This window comes from Panthera pardus, unplaced genomic scaffold (genome assembly GCF_024362965.1).
Source record: "Panthera pardus isolate Hobbes unplaced genomic scaffold, ASM2436296v1 HiC_scaffold_7, whole genome shotgun sequence".
Lineage (NCBI taxonomy): Eukaryota > Metazoa > Chordata > Mammalia > Carnivora > Felidae > Panthera > Panthera pardus.
The window spans coordinates 73,435,884-73,453,867 of record NW_026527002.1 but is presented as its reverse complement, the minus strand read 5'-3'; the positions used below and the strand labels follow the sequence as shown (position 1 = coordinate 73,453,867).

Genomic DNA, 17,984 nt, shown 5'->3' with positions numbered 1-17,984 from the left:
TGTTAAAAAAAAATTAAAAACATGAATGGATAAATAAAATGTGGTTATACATATATATGAAATACTTCTCAGTCATAAAAAGATTATATGTGTGTGTATATATATAGTGTATATATATGTAGTGTATATATATAGTGTATATATATAGTGTATATATATAGTGTATATATATAGTATATATATATGTGTATATATATATATATATATTTCAGTCGTTAAAAGAAGGAAATCTTGTCATTTGTTACAACATGGATCACCCTTGAGGGTATAACATCAAGTGAAATAAGTCAGGCAGAGAAAGACAAATACTCTAGGATCTCACTTATATGTAGAATCTAAAAACAAACAAATGAACTCAGAGATACAAAGAATAAATCAGTTCTGGTTGCCAGAGGCTGGGGGGGGGGGGGGACAAAATGAGTGAAGGTGGTAATAAACAAACAAACAAACAAACAAACAAACAAACAAACTTTGTCATCCCTTAAAGCGCTGACATATGAACATATGAAGCTAACCGAGGATGAATTACTGATGTCCTTCCCAGTCCAGAGTTGGGTAAAGCGAATTGGGCACTTTGGGGAGGGGTCTGGGGAAATGCGAGAGGAGTAACGGGAATTCCAGGAGATGCACTTTCTATTTTTGGCAGCCACAAAGTGGTGGGTGGGTAGGGAAAGTTGCTGAGGGTGGTGTTTTTAGAAAACCTGTTAGCAGGAGATCGGTGCTGGGCTGTGACTAAGGAGATGAAATCCAACAAGGACAACTACCCTTTACAGGGAGGCTGTTTTTAAAACGTGTCTTTCTTTTACTCAAATCATCTCTTTAAAAACCTCCACCAGGATCCCTTGAAGTTATTTGTTATCCCGCATCTTACAGATGAGAAGTTTAAGCCCGCCCCGCCGGCACGGGCAGTGGGGGCGCCATCCTGACCCCCTTGGCTCCGGAGCGCGTTAACTCCCCAGAGAGGAGACAGTGGAGGGCGGGCTGGGAGGCACGCCTGGGAGGCGGATCCACCTGGAAGCGAGCGTCCGTGGTTCTCTTTAGACCGTCCAGACGATCTGGGGAAAGGGGACCCGTCCGGGGAAGGCGGGGTGGGGACGGGGAAGAGGACGGGGTGCGGGGAGGGGCGAGCGCTCGTCGCGCAGTCTCTGCTCCCTGCTTCTCGCGAGCTCGGGAAACGCGGCGGCGCCTGGCCCCGTGCGGCCGCCGTAGAGTCCTCGTTGCCATGGCTCCCGAGGTCCGCTGTGGACGCGCGGAGGCGTGACTGAGAAGCGTGTACGGAGTCCTAAGAGTCCCAGCTTCTTCCCGGGCCCGCGAACCCGAGAGGCGCCATGGGCCGGAGTAAGCGTCCCCTCCTCCCTGCCGCCCTCGACCGTCCCCCTTCCGGGCATCGTCCCACGTCCCAGGGGACCCGGGCCGCCGCCGCCCCTTCCCGCCCGCGCACCCCGGCCCAACCCTGCGCTCCTCAGGTCCGGCTGGGCCAGCCCCGCCGCCGACCCGGCGGGCAGCCTTCCCTCCGCGGGGCTCCGGTTCCTCGTCCATAAAATGCGGTGGGCGAGAAAGGCGGGGGCTTCGTGAGAGGGGGTGGTGGAAGGTCCAGGGCTTGGTGGTGGAAGGTCCGGGGCCCAAGCGCCTCCTTGCTCGCCGGGTGGTCCCGGGCTAGTCACTGTCTCAGGGCTGCAGCGTCCACACTGTTCGATTAGGCATCGTACCCGGGGGTGGAGGGAACCGAAGCCGGCGCCCCCCTCCTCCACCTGGCAGCCTTGAGACCTAGAGCGAGTGACTTCACCCATGTGGGCCTAAGCCCCAGCTCCAAAACGAAGGCAGTAATAGAAGCGTTTTACCGACTTGGCTAAGTGTTGCTAAGGGTTTAAAAATACACCCGCAGAATGTGCAAAGTGAGGGGATTAACATCTTTATTTGCCCGCGAACGCCATCTTCGACTCTCCTCTCATTTATGACAATTTTGTACAGTTCAGCCTAATTGCTCACTTCTGGTGGAAGTGTCATAGTGAATATTTTTGAATCAAGAGACTGTGCTTGATGATGAGGTTTCTTCCGCGCAAGAGCTGACAGCCTGGTGATGGAGGGGGTGGGTGGTTTGTGAATAGGAAAAGCCCCAATCCTAAACCAGTTGTTGGTATTTGTTCTCACACTCCTTTCTAAAGCAGTAGACAAAAAAATTAGACCAACGTTGGTAAAAATTAAACGAAAACTTTGTCTCCCACCCGTGGAATCCTTAGCTATTACAAAAGGAAAACAAAAACCTTTGTACACACACAGACTGTGTATGACTGTTTATAGCAACTGCTTTCATAGTAGCTAAAAAATGGAAACAACCCAAATATTCTTCAACATGTGTTAATGAATTGGTCGCGGGCATGATTCCATTTATTACCTGGCCCCCACAGGTCCCCACTGTGGTAAGGCAATGCTTTGTTGTTTCCAGATGTTAATGGCAGCTCAGACCTGGAGCCCCCAAGCGTCCCAGTGATTTGGTATTCCCCCTTCCCCAGGGTATTGTCACCCAAGTAAATGGCCAGCAGGCCTTTTGGAAAGGATTTGGATGAATCCTTGCCAACTATTCTTGGGGACTCAGCCTCTCTTTTAGACAACATGTTGTCAAATAAAACACAGGACACCCAATATTTTTATTCGCTAAATCTGGCAACCCTTGTTTCGGGTCCCCAAACTCACTAAGGTCTGGAGACTGGCAAGAAATTGTGAATTTTTATCGAGGCAACTGTCCTTCGTTTTCTGGTCATCAATCGTTGCTGTCTTTTGATTGCACAGATTGAGTAGTACCTTTGTTGGCTGAGCATCTATTTTGTCCTTAGGAATGTCATATTCTATTCACCATCTCCATTGCCCTTGGTGGATGTAGACCACTGGCCCCACTCCAACCTTGTCCCTCATTAGAACATCTATCCACCTAGCTTCTAAAGTTAAGTGTTGCTACTGACCTTCATTGTTTTAGGAGTCTGTCATCCCAGTTTCTATCAGTTAACCCAGGTCTTTAAAAGCATCTCTTGTGGTCAGCCTTGGCCTTGTACTTGTCTAGTTTTGGGCTCAGGGTATGCTGGCTTTGTAGAATTATCTTAGCAAGCATTCTTAAATTTTCTTAAGTTCTTAAATTTTTGTAAATTTTATAGAAGTGTTTTTGTACACTGGGTATTATTTTTTCTTAAATGTTTGGTAGAATTCATCAGTGAGATGCCTGTGCTATGGTTTTCTTTGTGGAAAGGTTTGAACTACATATTCAACTACTGTGGTAGATGCAGGGCTGTTTGATTTATCTGTGTCTTGCTGCGTGAGGTTTGGTAGTTTGTGTCTTTTAAGAAATTTTCCCTTTTAATCTAAGTTCTCGAATTTATTAGCATAGTTTTTTAGATTACTCTCTTATTAGCCTTTTAATTCTGTATAATCTAATGCCATGCTTTCCTTGCTAATAATGGAAATTTATGTCTTCTCTCTCTTTACTGATCAGTCTGGCTAGATGTTTACCAATTTTATTTTTTTATGTATTTTTATTGACTTTTTCCATTGTTTTTGTTTCTATTTCACTGATTTTTTGGTCTAATCTTTTTTCTTTTTTGTTTCCTTTCTTCTGCTTAGTTTGGGTTCAGTTTATTCTTTTTCTAGCTTCTTAAGGAGGAAGCTAATGTTTGAGACCTTTTTCCTTTCTTACTATAGGCATTAGTGCTGTTAATTTTCCCCAACTTATGTTTTAGCCATATCACACACATTTTGATATGCCTTTTAAAAAATACATTTATTTATTGTTGAGAGAGACAGAGAGCAAGTGGGAGAGGAACAGAGGGAGAGGGAGACATAGAATCTAAAGCAGGTTCCAGGCTGTGAGCTGTTAGCACAGAGTCCGACGTAGGGCTTGAACTCACGAACTCTGAGTTCATGACCTGAGCCGAAGTCTGACCCTGAACCGACCGAGACACCCAGGTGTCCCACCTTTTCTTTTTTTTGTTCTGTTCAAGACACTTTCTGACTTCCCTTTGGATTTCCTGATGTTCAGTGTTTGGTCTGTGTGTGTGTGTGTGTGTGTGTGTGTGTGTGTGTGTGTGTGTTTTCATATATTTCTTTCCTGGATTTCCTGTCCCTATGACTCCATCATGTCTGGAACATGAAGTTCCTGCTCCTCTTATGATTTAGTCCTGGTCCTTGTTCTCTGGCCTCTCTACCCTCTGGTTTTAGGAAGCAAACCTCTTTATACGCTGCCAGTGTGCCACTCTGGCTTTTTTTTAACTGTCCGATGAATCACGTCCAGCCTTTCCTTTCCAACAGTGTCCACAACAGCAGCCACCCAATACAGCTGTCCTTTGAGTTATAGTGTCCCCTGTATTTCTCTATTGCCCAATGTGTCACGTCACACTTACTGGTGCGATCTCTTTGCTATAGGTTGAATGTTTGTGTCCCCCCCCCCCAAATTCATATAGGAGGTGGGTCATGAGCAGGGAGCCCTCATAGTTGGGATTACTGCCCTTATGAAAGAGGCCCCAGAGACCTGGCTTGCTCCTTCCACTGTGTGAGATTACCATCAGTGGGGAAGCCGGCTGTCCCCAGACACTAGATCTGCCGGTGCTGTGACCTTGGACTTCCAGCCTCCAGAACTGTGAGAAATAAATGTTTCTAGTTTATAATCCACCTGCTTTATGGCACTTGTGTTATAGTATTCCAAATGGGTTGACACTGTAGTGCAAGTGTTGAACGTCCCCCAGCTGCCTTGTGCCCGACACCATCTGTGCCCCACCTGCCACCAGTAATGGTGTCCTCATTGCCACTCGGGCAGCCGACTCTGACTCCGGAGGCCCGTCGTGGCTAGCGTCTGCCTTCACGTACCACTTCTGATATCAACCCTTCCAGGTTGGGTTGGCTGGAAGGCAGACTCTTCGATGCAGATTAGCGTGTAGGAGGTTCACTCGGGAACGTTACTGGAGTGGGTAGGGAAGGAGGCAAGACTGGGCAGGGAAGGACGTTGGGCTATGATGCATTTTAACAAAGGCCTTACCCACAAACCCACCCGGATGCTTGGAGGTCTAAACTGGAAATGGACATTCTAATTTTCCCAAGCTCGGGTGAGAGGGCTGGGCCCTTATGGCCCCTCATCAGCCAGTCGTTGGATATGGGCTTTCCTGGGAAGGGGAGTGGCGTTGGTCGGGGTGTCATTTCAGCGGAGTGACTTATGAAGAAAGTGGGCAGCCTGAGGGCAGTCCGCTGGCACCACTGCCAGCAGCTGGAGGAACTGAGCCTTCAGTTTGGAAGGAGGGATCTGGGAAGTGCAACATAGTGTCCATTGTAGCCCTAGCGCCCTTCCTCATCTGTTTATCCTGCAAATACCTACTCACATTTCAACGCTCAGCTCAGGCTTCTTCTCCATGATGCCTCTTTTGACGTCCCTCCTGTCGCTCAGTAGCCCTGATCCCCCCTTTCTCTGTCCTCCCTGTTCTCTCTGTACACTTCTGTCACTGCCCCATGGCACTTCACCATGGTCTTTACTAGCACTCTCCGTGTGAATAGAAGCTAGAGGGTATCGTTGCGTTAGGTCTTGTGTGGCTAGCGTTGCATGTTATCATGACCTCGAGTCGGTAAAAAAAGGCAGAGCAAATGAGCAATCCTGTTTTGAAAAGTGTCCATTGGAAACCATACAAGAAAGAACAGTTTAGATGCTACAAGAGGTGACCTTCTCCTGTTTGTGCCCCCTTCGTCTCTTGTTAAGTCATAAATGTATCTGCTGCGTCTTCCGAGATGTTTAAACATTCTGCGAAACCTGCTAGGAACACAGATTATTGACTTTAATCTAGTGAGGAATCGAGGGCTGTTCACAAAACACGATATAAAGCCTGAAGGAATGAACACTAAGTTGGCGGCTTTGGAAGCTTCTAGAACTTTGCTCAAGCCACTGAAAAATCTTGGTAGAAACGGCAGGCTGACAACTTCCGGGACTCCAGAAACCTTCTCCTTCTGCCCTCTGCCCCGCCCCCACCCCACAAAGTCATTTTATTGCACTCCCTGGAGTTGTTGAGAACCCGGTCATTGTAAGGAATCGAAAAGAAGCCTGGGCTGGCCGGTGAGTTTCGGTTAAACCCTCGGAATCCTTAGCAGCATTCTGCTAGTGAGAGAAGTACGAATCCGTGGTTACGCTGTCAGTGGTTTTACCCGCCACGACGGCTCCAGCCATATCTTGGTTAGCACCCCCCATGGGCGAGACACTTCCCAGAATCCATTCAAGTCCTGCGTTTCGCTCTGCGAATTTTTCCAAAATCAGGACGTGAAAGCACACTGTTTCTCATCCGCTACCCAGGAATGTTCTCCCTCCACTGTGTGGTGGGCATCGCCCACGCCATCTCTCTCGAAATAGCGTTATGACGACCCACCGAGACTTCCAAAACAGTTTTAAATGCCTGGAATGACTTCGTGTAAATGCAGTGCTGTCCTATTCGGAGTAGGGCTTCCCAAAGGTGAACCGTGCTCCCGGGAGCTCGAGCACGTTTGGTCTGAATTACACAGTGCGTAGAACGGCAGAATGCTTTCCTGTCGCGAGGCGCGGAACACTGTTGCCTCCATCCACCGCGTGGACGCTCTTGCACGTTTCTTCCTGGGGACGCTGGTTGCCTCACTGACGTCTGCCGTTGCAGGCGGGCAGTGCCGCGTAACAGCAGTTTCCTGAGCGCCATAAAACGGTGTGCCACGCGTCAGCTTGCTTCATATGGAAGAGCCCAGAAGTAGGCCGCTGGGAGATCTTGCCTTCCTCTGTGATTCTCCATTTTCTTTTCATCTGTCCTAATTGTCTGTAATTGTTGCTGTCGGGCAGGCGTCCCTGGGGCGCCAGATCAACTGTCGGTCCCTCCTGTGTGTGCATGCACACACCAATTAGTGATTATGCTAAGGGCGGGGGCTCCTCTCCCCCCATTCCTTTTGACTAATAGTGACTTTTATCATCTTAATTGTTGCGGCTAGGAGATACGGATCAACATAATTCCTTCCTAATATCTACATGCCTCTGAAAGGGAGGGTTTGGCAATCGCATGGAAGTGATCAAATTCACATATGCAATAGCATAAAGAAAAGGGTTTCTGAATTTTAGGAAAGGTGTAGCCAGGGAATGTAGGAAGGATATTTGGTGTCCGTAGAGGAAGCTGCTGGCCTTTAGGGTCGGACAAATCGGAAAAGCCTTTAAGACTGTAGAGCTGGAGAGGCCTGAGATACCTTTAGTGTTTCTGAGACCCAGGAAGCCCCCGGGGGGTTGCGCAGATGCTCATGTTAGCTTTTGCAGGCCAGAGACGGTGATGCTTAACAGGGTGCTTTCAGAATTCCCCTGAACACGTTCGACTTAACCGTACTTACCGATGACGGCTTCTGTGGGATTCAAGTTGGGTTTATATCTTCAATATGAATAACCCACTAAGCCTTCAGGGGCAACTGGGGACCCAGGGAAAGACTATAACAAGGCCCGTGTATCAAGTTATAATCAAACTGCCGCATAAAATGCATTTTCCACCCTTGACAAGGAGACCTTTATAACGACCCAGAAGGCTACATTTAATACGTTTCTCAAACCCCTTGGGATCTGTGCCAGAGCTGGGGGGGTGGGGCTGGGGAGAGCTGGCTCCCCGGCCATCCCTCCCTTCTCTCCCCATCCCTGGCCCTATCCTGGCCCCTCAAGCCCACGTATGAAGGTGGATACTCAGCCTGCATATCTGTCCACATCTCAGCAAACAGCTGCTCCTTGGACACTTTGGGATGCATACCTGATGGTGTGGTCTGGGATGGACCTGGAGAAGTGGCCAGTGTCGAGCTTGGAGGCAGGCCCGGGGCCCCTTGGGCAGAGAATTCTGTCGTTCCTCCACCTGGGACATGTTCTAGACGGAAGGGCATGGGCTTCGGATGGGCACATCCTCCTGGCCCCGTTGACTCCAGGTCTGATGGCGGCAAGGCCTCCAAAAACCCGGCCCCCTGCTCCATGGATTGGTGTAGTTAAGGTTACACATACCCTCCTGGTCATTGAGGGTCTTATCCATAGTAGCGAATAATTCCCACATTTCACTGAATTCGCTGAAATAACATTGGTTGTGCCGTCCCAAACCCTTCATCCCTGTTGCATCGTTGCTAAGACAGTTCTTACAGATAATTACAGAGGCAGGTAATACATTTGACTTCACACAACAGCTTTGCTGTGTCCTCAACTTGCTGTACCCGTGCATCCACTATCAGTTGACCGAAGCTATTAGAGCCCAGTTTGGGAGTGGGATGTGTGGAGACTAGTTTTCATGCCCTTCTGTTAGAGGTTTGGTTTCCAGATAGCTGTTTCCTGTTTCCACTGGTTTGCGTACTAGCCGTGGCATCCGGAGACAGCAGAGTGCAGCAGGCAGTGGGGACCCCGGGGGGCCAGCACTGGCCAGAACGCCCTGTTAGCCCCTTTGCCAGCCATTTGGGCCTGCTTCTCCCCGGGACCCGGCTGGGGGTCTGTTAGCCACCTCTGCCTGCTAGTTGAGCCAAAACGTAGAACAGCAGGACGTGCCCCGTGCGTGGTGTTTTAATCTCCAGACCTTCACGTTTCCCCTGACTTCCAAAGAGCTGTCTTTGCAAGCAACCCCATCTCCTACCACCAGAAATAGCAGGGGTTCAGCCTCCTGCACACAGATGATCGAGTTCGTAGCTGTTTTCACTGTTTTTTGTTTTGTTTTTTTTTTGACGTTTATCTATTATTGAGAGACAGAGAGAGACAGAGCACGAGCATGGGAGGGGAAGAGAGAGAGGGAGACACAGAATCGGAAGCAGGCTCCAGGCTCTGAGCTGTCAGCACAGAGCCCGATGCGGGGCTCGAACTCACAAACCGCTAGATCATGACCCGAGCTGAAGTCGGACGCTGAACCGACTGAGCCACCCAGGCACCCCCTCCCCCCCTCCTTTTTTTTTTTTTTTTTTTTTTAACAAAAGGGCAAGTCCACCTTTAAGAGTGTGGCGTGGACGTTGGCAGCCGAGGGTGCTGTGAAGAACTCTGTCTCGACTAGAGGAGCCTGAAGAGGTCCAAGACCCTGGGCAAGTTATTGAACCTCTCTGTGCCTCAATTCCTCATCTGCCCCCTATACGTACTCGTATGTTAATACATGCAAAGCACTTAGGACAGTGCCTGGCACTTGTACGTGGCAACAAATGAATCTTTGTTGTCTCTTGGGCTGGACATGTACCATTCCACTGTCCACCTAAAAGGCGGGACATTAAAAGGGATTAATGATCTTTTTCGTAGCGCTGGAAAACATAGGGTTTCTCCGTTGTCATCACGTCTTTAACTTGGGTGTGTCTTAGGAAGGGGATTCCCGTCTTGCCCTTGGCTCCAACCGTGGACCAGAGAATTGTCCCCATTCCCTCAGTGCCCCCGTGGCAGGCCAGTGGCCCCCCCCCCTCCCCCCCACCGTGCCGCATAGCACTCTGGTCAGAGGGGCAGGGACTCTTACTACCCCCTCTCCCGTGAGCGGCTCCTTTCATTCCTCCTGGAAACAGAGCTCAGGGTAGCTGTTCTGCAAGATCGCAGTGCAAAATCTAGCGTGCTCCTCCTCCCTCTCCAGCTCGAGTTCAATTAATCAATGTCACTTGAATGGACAGACCTTTCCTTACTGAACGCTGGGAGCTGCTCACACGTTTTTGGCCCCCTGGTGGCCAGACTGTGCCACTTCGTCGCAAGTTGCCCTGTCGTGGTCTCCTTAGCGGGTCTCGTCCAGTTTGGCATGATAGCACCACAGGATGTCATGTCAACATACGCCATAGCAACACTCTCATGGTCATCACCCACCAACTCTGTCTCCATCCCTACAGCAAAATGTAGGTAGACCTTGTGCAAAAAAGGCAAAATCTCTCTGACTCACCATGGTGTCGCCAGACAAGGCAACACTTGTCTGTTCTCTTCCCCTTTGAAAATCACTCGGGCCTGGGGGATTGACATTTAACGGGGAAGAAAACCCAACGCATTCGTCATGTCATAACCTGATGATGAACGTAAGGACGGAGACGTAACACATAACGAATTTTCTTTCAGTCACAGAAGATCTTATTAGACGGAACTCCGAGCACAATGACTGTGTCATTTTTTCCCTGGAGGAGCTCTCCTTGCATCAGCAAGAAATAGAAAGACTAGAGCATATTGACAAATGGTGCCGGGACTTAAAAATCCTCTATCTTCAAAATAATCTCATTGGAAAAATTGGTAAGTGTTCAGGATTTTGTTCTCATGGTTTCTTTGACGTTTTGAGTGGGGAAACCTGGGGAAGTTGCAGGGTGATTCTTAGAAGAAGACGACACGGGTGACAAAGAACCCCCCGGGGAAACAGACACGGCCGGCTCTCCAGGAGCCTGCCTGGACCTTTCTCTGAGCTCCCACGCTGCTCAGTCCCCTTGCCTGAGGCTCTCCAGGGACGCCATCGAGGAGTTGCGATGTTCAGGCATGTTTGTCGACCTGCCCGTTTGCAGCCAGGGTTTGGTAAAAGTTTGAAAGAAGGAAAATAGAATCCAGGCATTTGTCCTGGTTTCACACCGCTCCGTGGAACAGAAAGGGTTGCGTGGGAGTTGAGTAAACCCTCGTCAGATTCCCTGTGGTGGCTGGTTCTGCCGTGGTTACAGAGCTCGTGTCTGGGCGAGGCTGTGTGCTCCGTATTGGGTCTCGAGAGGGTTCCACACCCACACCCCTGTTTACTGTCTCCAGGGAGACGGATCAGAATGTCAGCATCGTAACTGACAAAACCTTTTGGAGAAGGTGGCCTAGACTTGCCGCCACGTGGGCTTCCTGAAACCGCCCTCAGGTTAAATGTGTCCACCCGGTCACATGCAGGCTGGGCAACCAGAGGCTGGCAGTCCCCCTGCGTATGGCAGTAGGGGGACAGGAGCGCGTCCTCTCTGCTGGTGGGGGGAGCCCAGAAGCCAGGACAGAGGGGGACCGGGCATTGCCCGGCTCCTTCTCCCAGTTCGTCCATCGGATGGGTGGGCACTCCTCACGGTCCCCGGGAGAAGAATGAGTTAAGGGGCAGGGAGAAGGGGGACCTGCCAGGTGGAAACAGGAATGTTCCCACACTCAGGAGAGCACGGGCCCTGATGGGCTTGATCCCTGCCTTGGCCACCTAGAAACTGTGTGAAGGGGACACCCGGGTGGCTCAGTCGGTCGAGCGCCCGACTTCAGCTCAGGTCATGATCTCAGGGTTCGTGAGTTCGAGCCCCGCGTCGGGCTCACTGCTGTCAGCACAGACAGCACAGACTGTCCCTCCCCTGCTCATGCTCTCTCTCTCAAAAAGGAAAAGGGGAAAAAAAAAAAACCTGTGTGAAATCAGGTGAGTCTGTTAACTTAGTCTTGCCGTGTCTACACCAGGGACTGCGTGAAACAACACACTTACTTCTTGAGTTCTGCGCTCGCCCAGATGCTGTCTGCTGCCACTGCTGTTAATGTCATCCACCCAGGCTGGCCACGTGGGGGCGGGGGCAGAGGCCGGGGGAAAAGGGACGGACATAAGGGTCACCTAAGGGTCGTGGCTCTGGCACCAGAGGTCAGCCTGCAAGGTCATTCGAACTTGCCCCGGTGTGGTTCTCGACAGGGGTGTTTGACAACGCCTGGGGACGGTTTTGGTTGCCACAGGCGTGGGGGGGAGGGGGGGTACCGCCGCATGTCCTGTCCTGGGACCCCGGGACACCGCTAACTGTCCTGTGGTGCCCGGGCTGGCCCCACAGTGTTAGTGCTGCTGAGGCTGAGAAACCCTGGTGGGTTGCAAAAAAAAAAAAAAAAAAAAAAAAAGCCTGGAATCTGCATTATTTTTTGAAGATTTGTTAACATTCTTTATCTTTCTTCAGATCATTATTTTCGGCATCTTTCACTTCACCAGAGATTAGAAACTCTGGCACACTGTTCAATTAAAAAGGCTGTTAGAGAAAACCACCAGCTTTTCTGTGGGGCGGGGGGGGGGGGGGGGGGGGGGGCGGGGCATTAAGGAGCTGTCCTAATTGTACAGATCTAAAAGAGTTCCCGAAATTTCAATCTCCACAGCTGGGTCCATCACAATTACTAATTAGCGGCATAGTATTTCAGGCCTTTTCAGAGCTGTGAGAAAGCTTACATTTCTGCTTCCAAAGTATTCTTGAATTAAACACTCTTTTAAATCCTAATAATGGGATTTTTCAGTGCTACTCCACCCATAGGCACTTAGGCACTTTATTAGCAAGCAAAAGTGTTTCTCCGGGACTCAGACTGGCTCTTGGGCCCTCGAGGTAGGAGTTTGCAAAAAAAAAAAACGGTTGCCTCTCCTGAAGCTCCATTCCTCATTGCGGGGTGCACATGGGCTCGCTTGGGGGGCTGTGCTTAGTGCTGGTCCCAGGGTGAGCCCAGGACCCCCCTGGTCTTGTTAACCTGGGGCTCCAGCCCCCTCCCAGACCTCCTGACTTAACCTGCTGGGGGGCCCCCCAAATCTGCATTTGCAACGGCTCCCGGGTGAGCCTGAGGCCTACCTGAGAGCAGAGCTGATTGCACTGGGGGGTGGCCTTGGTCCAGGGCAAGTCTGTGGGTGTGGTTATGGCCATGGGTGAGAACTGTTTCCAGGATGGTTTGGGCTAGAACCACGGTTTGGCTGCCTCCGTTCCCGCTTGCCAGGAGTGCTGTGTGTTATTATCTGCAGAGCCTTTTCTCCCCCTGACCAATTTAACTTACTCTTTTTTTTTAAATTTTTTTTAATTTTTGAAGTTGATTTATTTATTTCGACAGGGAGGGAGGGGCAGAGAGAGAGGGAGAGAGAGAGACTCCCAAGCAGGATTCTGCGCTGAGAGTGCAGAGCCCGATTTGGGGCTCAACCTCACGAACTCTGAGATCACGACCTGAGCCAAAATCAAGAGTTGGGGCACCTAACCGACAGAGCCACCCAGGCTCCCCTCCTTAGCCCGTTTTCCTTTTTTTTTCCCAGCCCGTTATTCTTGAGAGATAGTTTAAGAAATCCTCCTAAAACAAATCTTCCTTTTTTTTTCCTTATCAGAAGACCCTTGTCACATTTAGAAGGTTATACATGTAACAAATGTGGGGAAGGAACAAGTATTTTGTTGTCGGCTGGTGGCTGGTAGTTTTAACAGTAATAACTTCAGGTATTTTTTTTTTTTTAACATTTTTATTTATTTTTGAGACAGAGAGAGACAGAGCATGAACGGGGGAGGGTCAGAGAGAGGGAGACACAGAATCTGAAACAGGCTCCAGGCTCTGAGCCGTCAGCACAGAGCCCGACGCGGGGCTCGAACTCACGGACCGCGAGATCATGACCTGAGCCGAAGTCGGCCGCTTAACCGACTGAGCCACCCAGGCGCCCCCAGGTATTTTTGTTTAGGGTGCAGACTAGACACTCTGCACACAGAGCTTCACAAATCTGTTGACTGTTGAATGCTCCAGTGTTGCCTAGAGAACCTCCTGGAAACATTAGTACTACTTACAATCATCTAACCGCTAAGAGAAACTCTAGTAATTTATTCCCAGATACCGGTTTAAAAAAAAAAATGAGTAAGCTGAGGCTTAGAGAGATAAAGTGTTACTCTTAGGTCTATGGGAACACGTAGGTGGTGTTCTCTAAATTTTAAACGAAATGTAACAATGATAAAGGTGATGATAACTATAAATTTATCATATTTGATCTTCCTAATCTCCATGGAAAATGGGCAGAAGGAGCCTTATTGAAGTGAGGAATTCCCAAATCCACATTCCTTAGCAGGGTTTCCTACATTCGTGTCCTCTTAGAAAGGACTGTGCTTTTAGGGTGTGGTGTCATGATTTAGTGCTATACTCAGGAGTCAAGATTTCCTGGCTTTGCCACTGAACCTTTCACAAGTGATTAATTCTCTGCACCTTTGTATTCCTATTTGGAAAAGGGGACAACAGTAATTTTTACCTCACAGGGTTGTTAAGAGGATTAAATGATATCATATATGCAAAATGCTTAGAAATATACATGGCATATAATAAGCTCTCAATGATGTTAGCTATGGTATTATTAGCAGTTTTTTAAAAAAAATGTTTATTTAACTTTGAGAGAGAGAGCACAAGCGAGGGAGGGGCAGAGACAGAGGGAGACACAGGATCCGAAGCTCTCAGTGCAGAGCCTGATGCACGGATCGACGTGGGACTCGAACTCTTGAACCGCGAGATCATGATTTGAGCCGAGGTTGGAAGCTTATGAGCCAAATGAGCCACTCAGGCGCCCCAGTATTATTAGCATTTTTAAGTGTCCCCGTCCTACAGAAATTCTCTGACTTATTTATGCTTATCATTTTGCCTCTAAGAGCTTTTGTGTTTGTTAAAAACAATAATCCTGTATGTATCAGGGTGAGTTTGATTTCAAGTGAAGGAAACCCCAGCTTCATTGTGGCTTACCAGTAAGGAAATCACATATCTTGCCCCACCTGTAAGCCCAGAGATAGGACAGTCTCCAGGGTTCGGTGATGCCTTCTTTCTGCTCCCCAACCACAGTACGGGCTCCATCCTGCTGCTGGTTTCCTCGTGGCTGTAAGAGGACTGTGAGTATCTGTAAGGGTATCACTTTCTTCCCTAATAACATCCAGCAGGAAAAAGGAAAAGACCATCCCCAAGCATGGAACACAGACCTTTCCCTCTTATCTGACCGGGAGACCTTGATTTGCATGTCTTCTCCTGCATCACATGTGGCCAGGAGATTGCCGGGGGCTGGTTGGCTTAAGCCTAGTTCCTGAATTGTCATTAACGAGGGACATGCTGTTGCTACGCACTGGCCCAGCTTGGTGAAGCCAGACTCTGGAGTTAGAGCTGGCTGGGGACAAGAGCAGAAGTGGGTTCTATTAGGAGCTATGGAGAAAGACATGGGTGTTGCTTTGGGCAACCAACGGTCTCTCATGTCCAAGTACAGACACGAAAAAGCAACACGGTTTTCATAACCATAATAATGCTTAGATTCCCTTTATCATTTTCACAGTAGATTGTGTAACAATAGCGTTTATCTTGAAGGTTAATTGATTACATTATTTGTATCTTTCAGAAAATGTTAGCAAACTCAAGAAACTTGAATATTTGAACTTAGCTTTAAACAACATTGAAAAAATTGAAAATTTGGAAGGTAAGAATTTTCTTCTTACATTTTATTATGAATTAAACTTGAGATTTGCATCTAGATTTAAACCGTACTGCTTAAACAATAGGTGTACTTTTCAAATTAACATTTTACTGAAGTCTTAACGTTTATTAATTATTGGTGAAAATTCAAATAATAATAGATCTATGAATTCGAAAATGGAAGTCCACTTCATGCCTTCCTAACCCAGCTTCCCTCACAGAGATAGTGGTGTTAAAATTGACCCTTGGTTGATCATGATTTCACGGTCATGAGATCGAGCCCCGCATCGGGCTCCACACTAAGGGTGGAGTCTACTTTGGATTCTCTCTCTCTGATTCTCTCTCTCTCTCTCTCTCTCAATAAATAAGTAAACATTTATAAAAAAAATAAACCTTGGTTGAATACAAGCTAGTTTTGTTTCATTTGCTTCTTATCAATGGGACCATACTCTGAGTATTGTTTTGAGAATTGATTTCTTCCGTGAAATTACCTTGTTCTTTCACATCCAGGAACCACGGGGGTTTCTACCAGAATGACGGTAGACTGATTTATCTAACAATTTTTCTGCAGATGGGCATTTGGGTGGTTTCCAGCACTTTGTATGATAGGCATGGCTGCAATGAGGATTCTTCACAGTTCGCTCTGTGTGCATGTGTTTATAGGATAAACACACAGAAATGGAATTCCTAGGTTTAAATACGCACATTTTGATAAGAATTGCCAAATTATTCCCCAAAAAGGTTGTATCGATTTACTTTTGTACTGATAGTCCATGTGAGTACCCATTTTTACACAACCTCACTAATAATTTTAATAAACAATTTTTTAATATTTATTTTTTTTTTAAGAGAGAGAGAGAGAGAGAGAGAGAGCAAGCCAGGGAAGGGTAGAGAGAGAGGGAGAGAGAAATCCCAAGCAGGCTCTAGGTTTTCAGCACAGAGCCCGATGTGGGGCTCAAACTCACCAACTGTGAGATCGTGACCTGAGCTGAAACCAAGAGTTGGACACTTAACTGAGCCACCCAGGTGCCCCGATAAGCAATCTTTTTTAAAAAAACAAACAAAGGCAGTTATCAAATATTTACTTAAATTATTTACACCTCCCTTATTATTATTGAGTGTCCATATAATCCTTCAGATTTTTATAGAGTATTTGTATTTCTTATCTCTACTTTACATTTATTGGTTATTTTTATTCTGGTTTATCTTTTTTAGTCGCTCTTATACGTTCCAGATACTAATGTTTTGTTATGTATGCTATAAATATTTTCTCTTGAGTCTGCTACTTTTCCTTGGCTCCATTTATGATGCTAGCATCATTCAGAAGTATTACATTTTAATAGACTCAACTTTTCACTTTTTCCTTGTAGTTTCTGAATATAAATACATTCTACATTAAGTTCTAGTTTTAATGATTGTATTTGTACATTTAATATCTCTAGTCCATCTCAAATTTATCATATAAAAGGATATTTTTTTGGATAAAGAAAATGACGTACACATGTACACAATGGAATATTTTTTAGCCATAAAAAAGAATGGAATCTTGCCATTTATGACAACGTGGACGGACATCGAAGCCATTATGCTAAGTGAACTAAGTCAGCCAAAGACAAATACCGTATGATCTTCCTTATATGTGAAATCTGAATAATAAAACAAAACAAACAAGACACCAAGCTCAGAGATACCCAGAACAGAAGATTCAGTGGTTGTCAGGGGTGGGGGTGGGCAGAGCAGGCAAAAGAGAGGAAGGGAACCAAGAGGTACAAACCTTAAAACTATAAAATAATTCTCCTTTTTAGTGGGGTCTGCCTGGTTTGGGAATCGAGGTCATGCCGGCTTCATAGAATGAGTCCAGAAGCTTTCCTTCCGTGTCTATTTGTGGAACAGCTTGAGAAGGATAGGTATTATCTCTGCTTTAAATGTCTGGTAGAATTCCCCTGGGAAGCCATCTGGTCCTGGACTCTTATTTGTTGGGAGATTTTTGATAACGGATTCCATTTTTTCCCTGGTCATGGGTCTGTTCAGATTTTCTATTTCTTCCCATTTGAGTTTTGGTAGTGTGTGGGTGTCCAGGAATTTGCCCATTTCGTGCAAGTTGTGCAGTATTTTGGCATATAATTTTTCATAGTATTCTCTAATAATTGTACTTCTGTGGTGTTGGTTGTGATCTCTCCTCTTCCGTTTGTGATCTTATCTATTTGAGTCCTCCCTCCTTTCTTTTTGAGAAGTCTGGCTTGGCGTTCATCAGTTTTGTTTATTCTTTCAAAGAACCAGCTCTTAGATTCATTGATCTGTTCTACTGTTTTTTTTAATTTGGATTCTGCGTTGTTTAATTCTTCTCTAATCTTTATTATTTCTCTTCTGCTGGCTTTGGGCTTTCATTGCTGCTCTGCTTCTGGTTCCTTGAGGTGTGAGGTTAGGTTCTGTGTTTGGGATTTTTCTTGTTTCTTGAGGTAGGCCTGGACTGCAATGTATTTTCCTCTTAGGACTGCCTTTGCTGTATCCCAAAGGGTTTGGACTGTCGTGTTTTCATTGTCATTTGCTTCCATGTATTTTTAAATTTCTCCTTCAATTGCCTTGTTGACTCATACATTCTTTATAGGATGTTCTTTAACCTCCATGCATTGGGAGGCTTTACAAATTTTTTCTTATGGTTGGTTTCAAGTTTCATAGCATTGTGATCTAAAAATATGCATGGTATGATCTCGTTCCTTTTGTATTTATTGAGGGCTGTTTTGTGACCCAGTATGTGATCTGTCTTGGAGAATGTTCCATGTGTACTTGAGAAGAAAGTCAGTCAGAAAAAGACAGATATCATATGTTTTCACTCATATGTGGAATTTGAGAAACTTAACAGAAGACCAAGGGGGAAGGGAAG

At 47.1% G+C, this 17,984-nt stretch overlaps 1 protein-coding gene across 2 annotated transcripts in view; it reads left to right on the top strand.

Annotated features, from left to right (window-relative positions):
• Nucleotides 1-1,204: 1,204 nt before the first annotated feature.
• DNAAF11 (dynein axonemal assembly factor 11) overlaps nt 1,205-17,984 on the top strand; it is a 77,251-nt gene continuing 60,471 nt past the window's right edge. The window contains exons 1-3 of one of the 2 annotated variants that reach the window (XM_019459826.2): nt 1,205-1,338; nt 10,046-10,213; nt 15,027-15,104. In XM_019459826.2, the coding sequence (XP_019315371.2) occupies nt 1,329-1,338; nt 10,046-10,213; nt 15,027-15,104 (256 nt within the window). In that variant the 5' untranslated portion in view covers nt 1,205-1,328. The remainder of the gene's footprint in view (nt 1,339-10,045; nt 10,214-15,026; nt 15,105-17,984) is intronic. The other variant, XM_053896145.1, reaches the window with a different exon arrangement.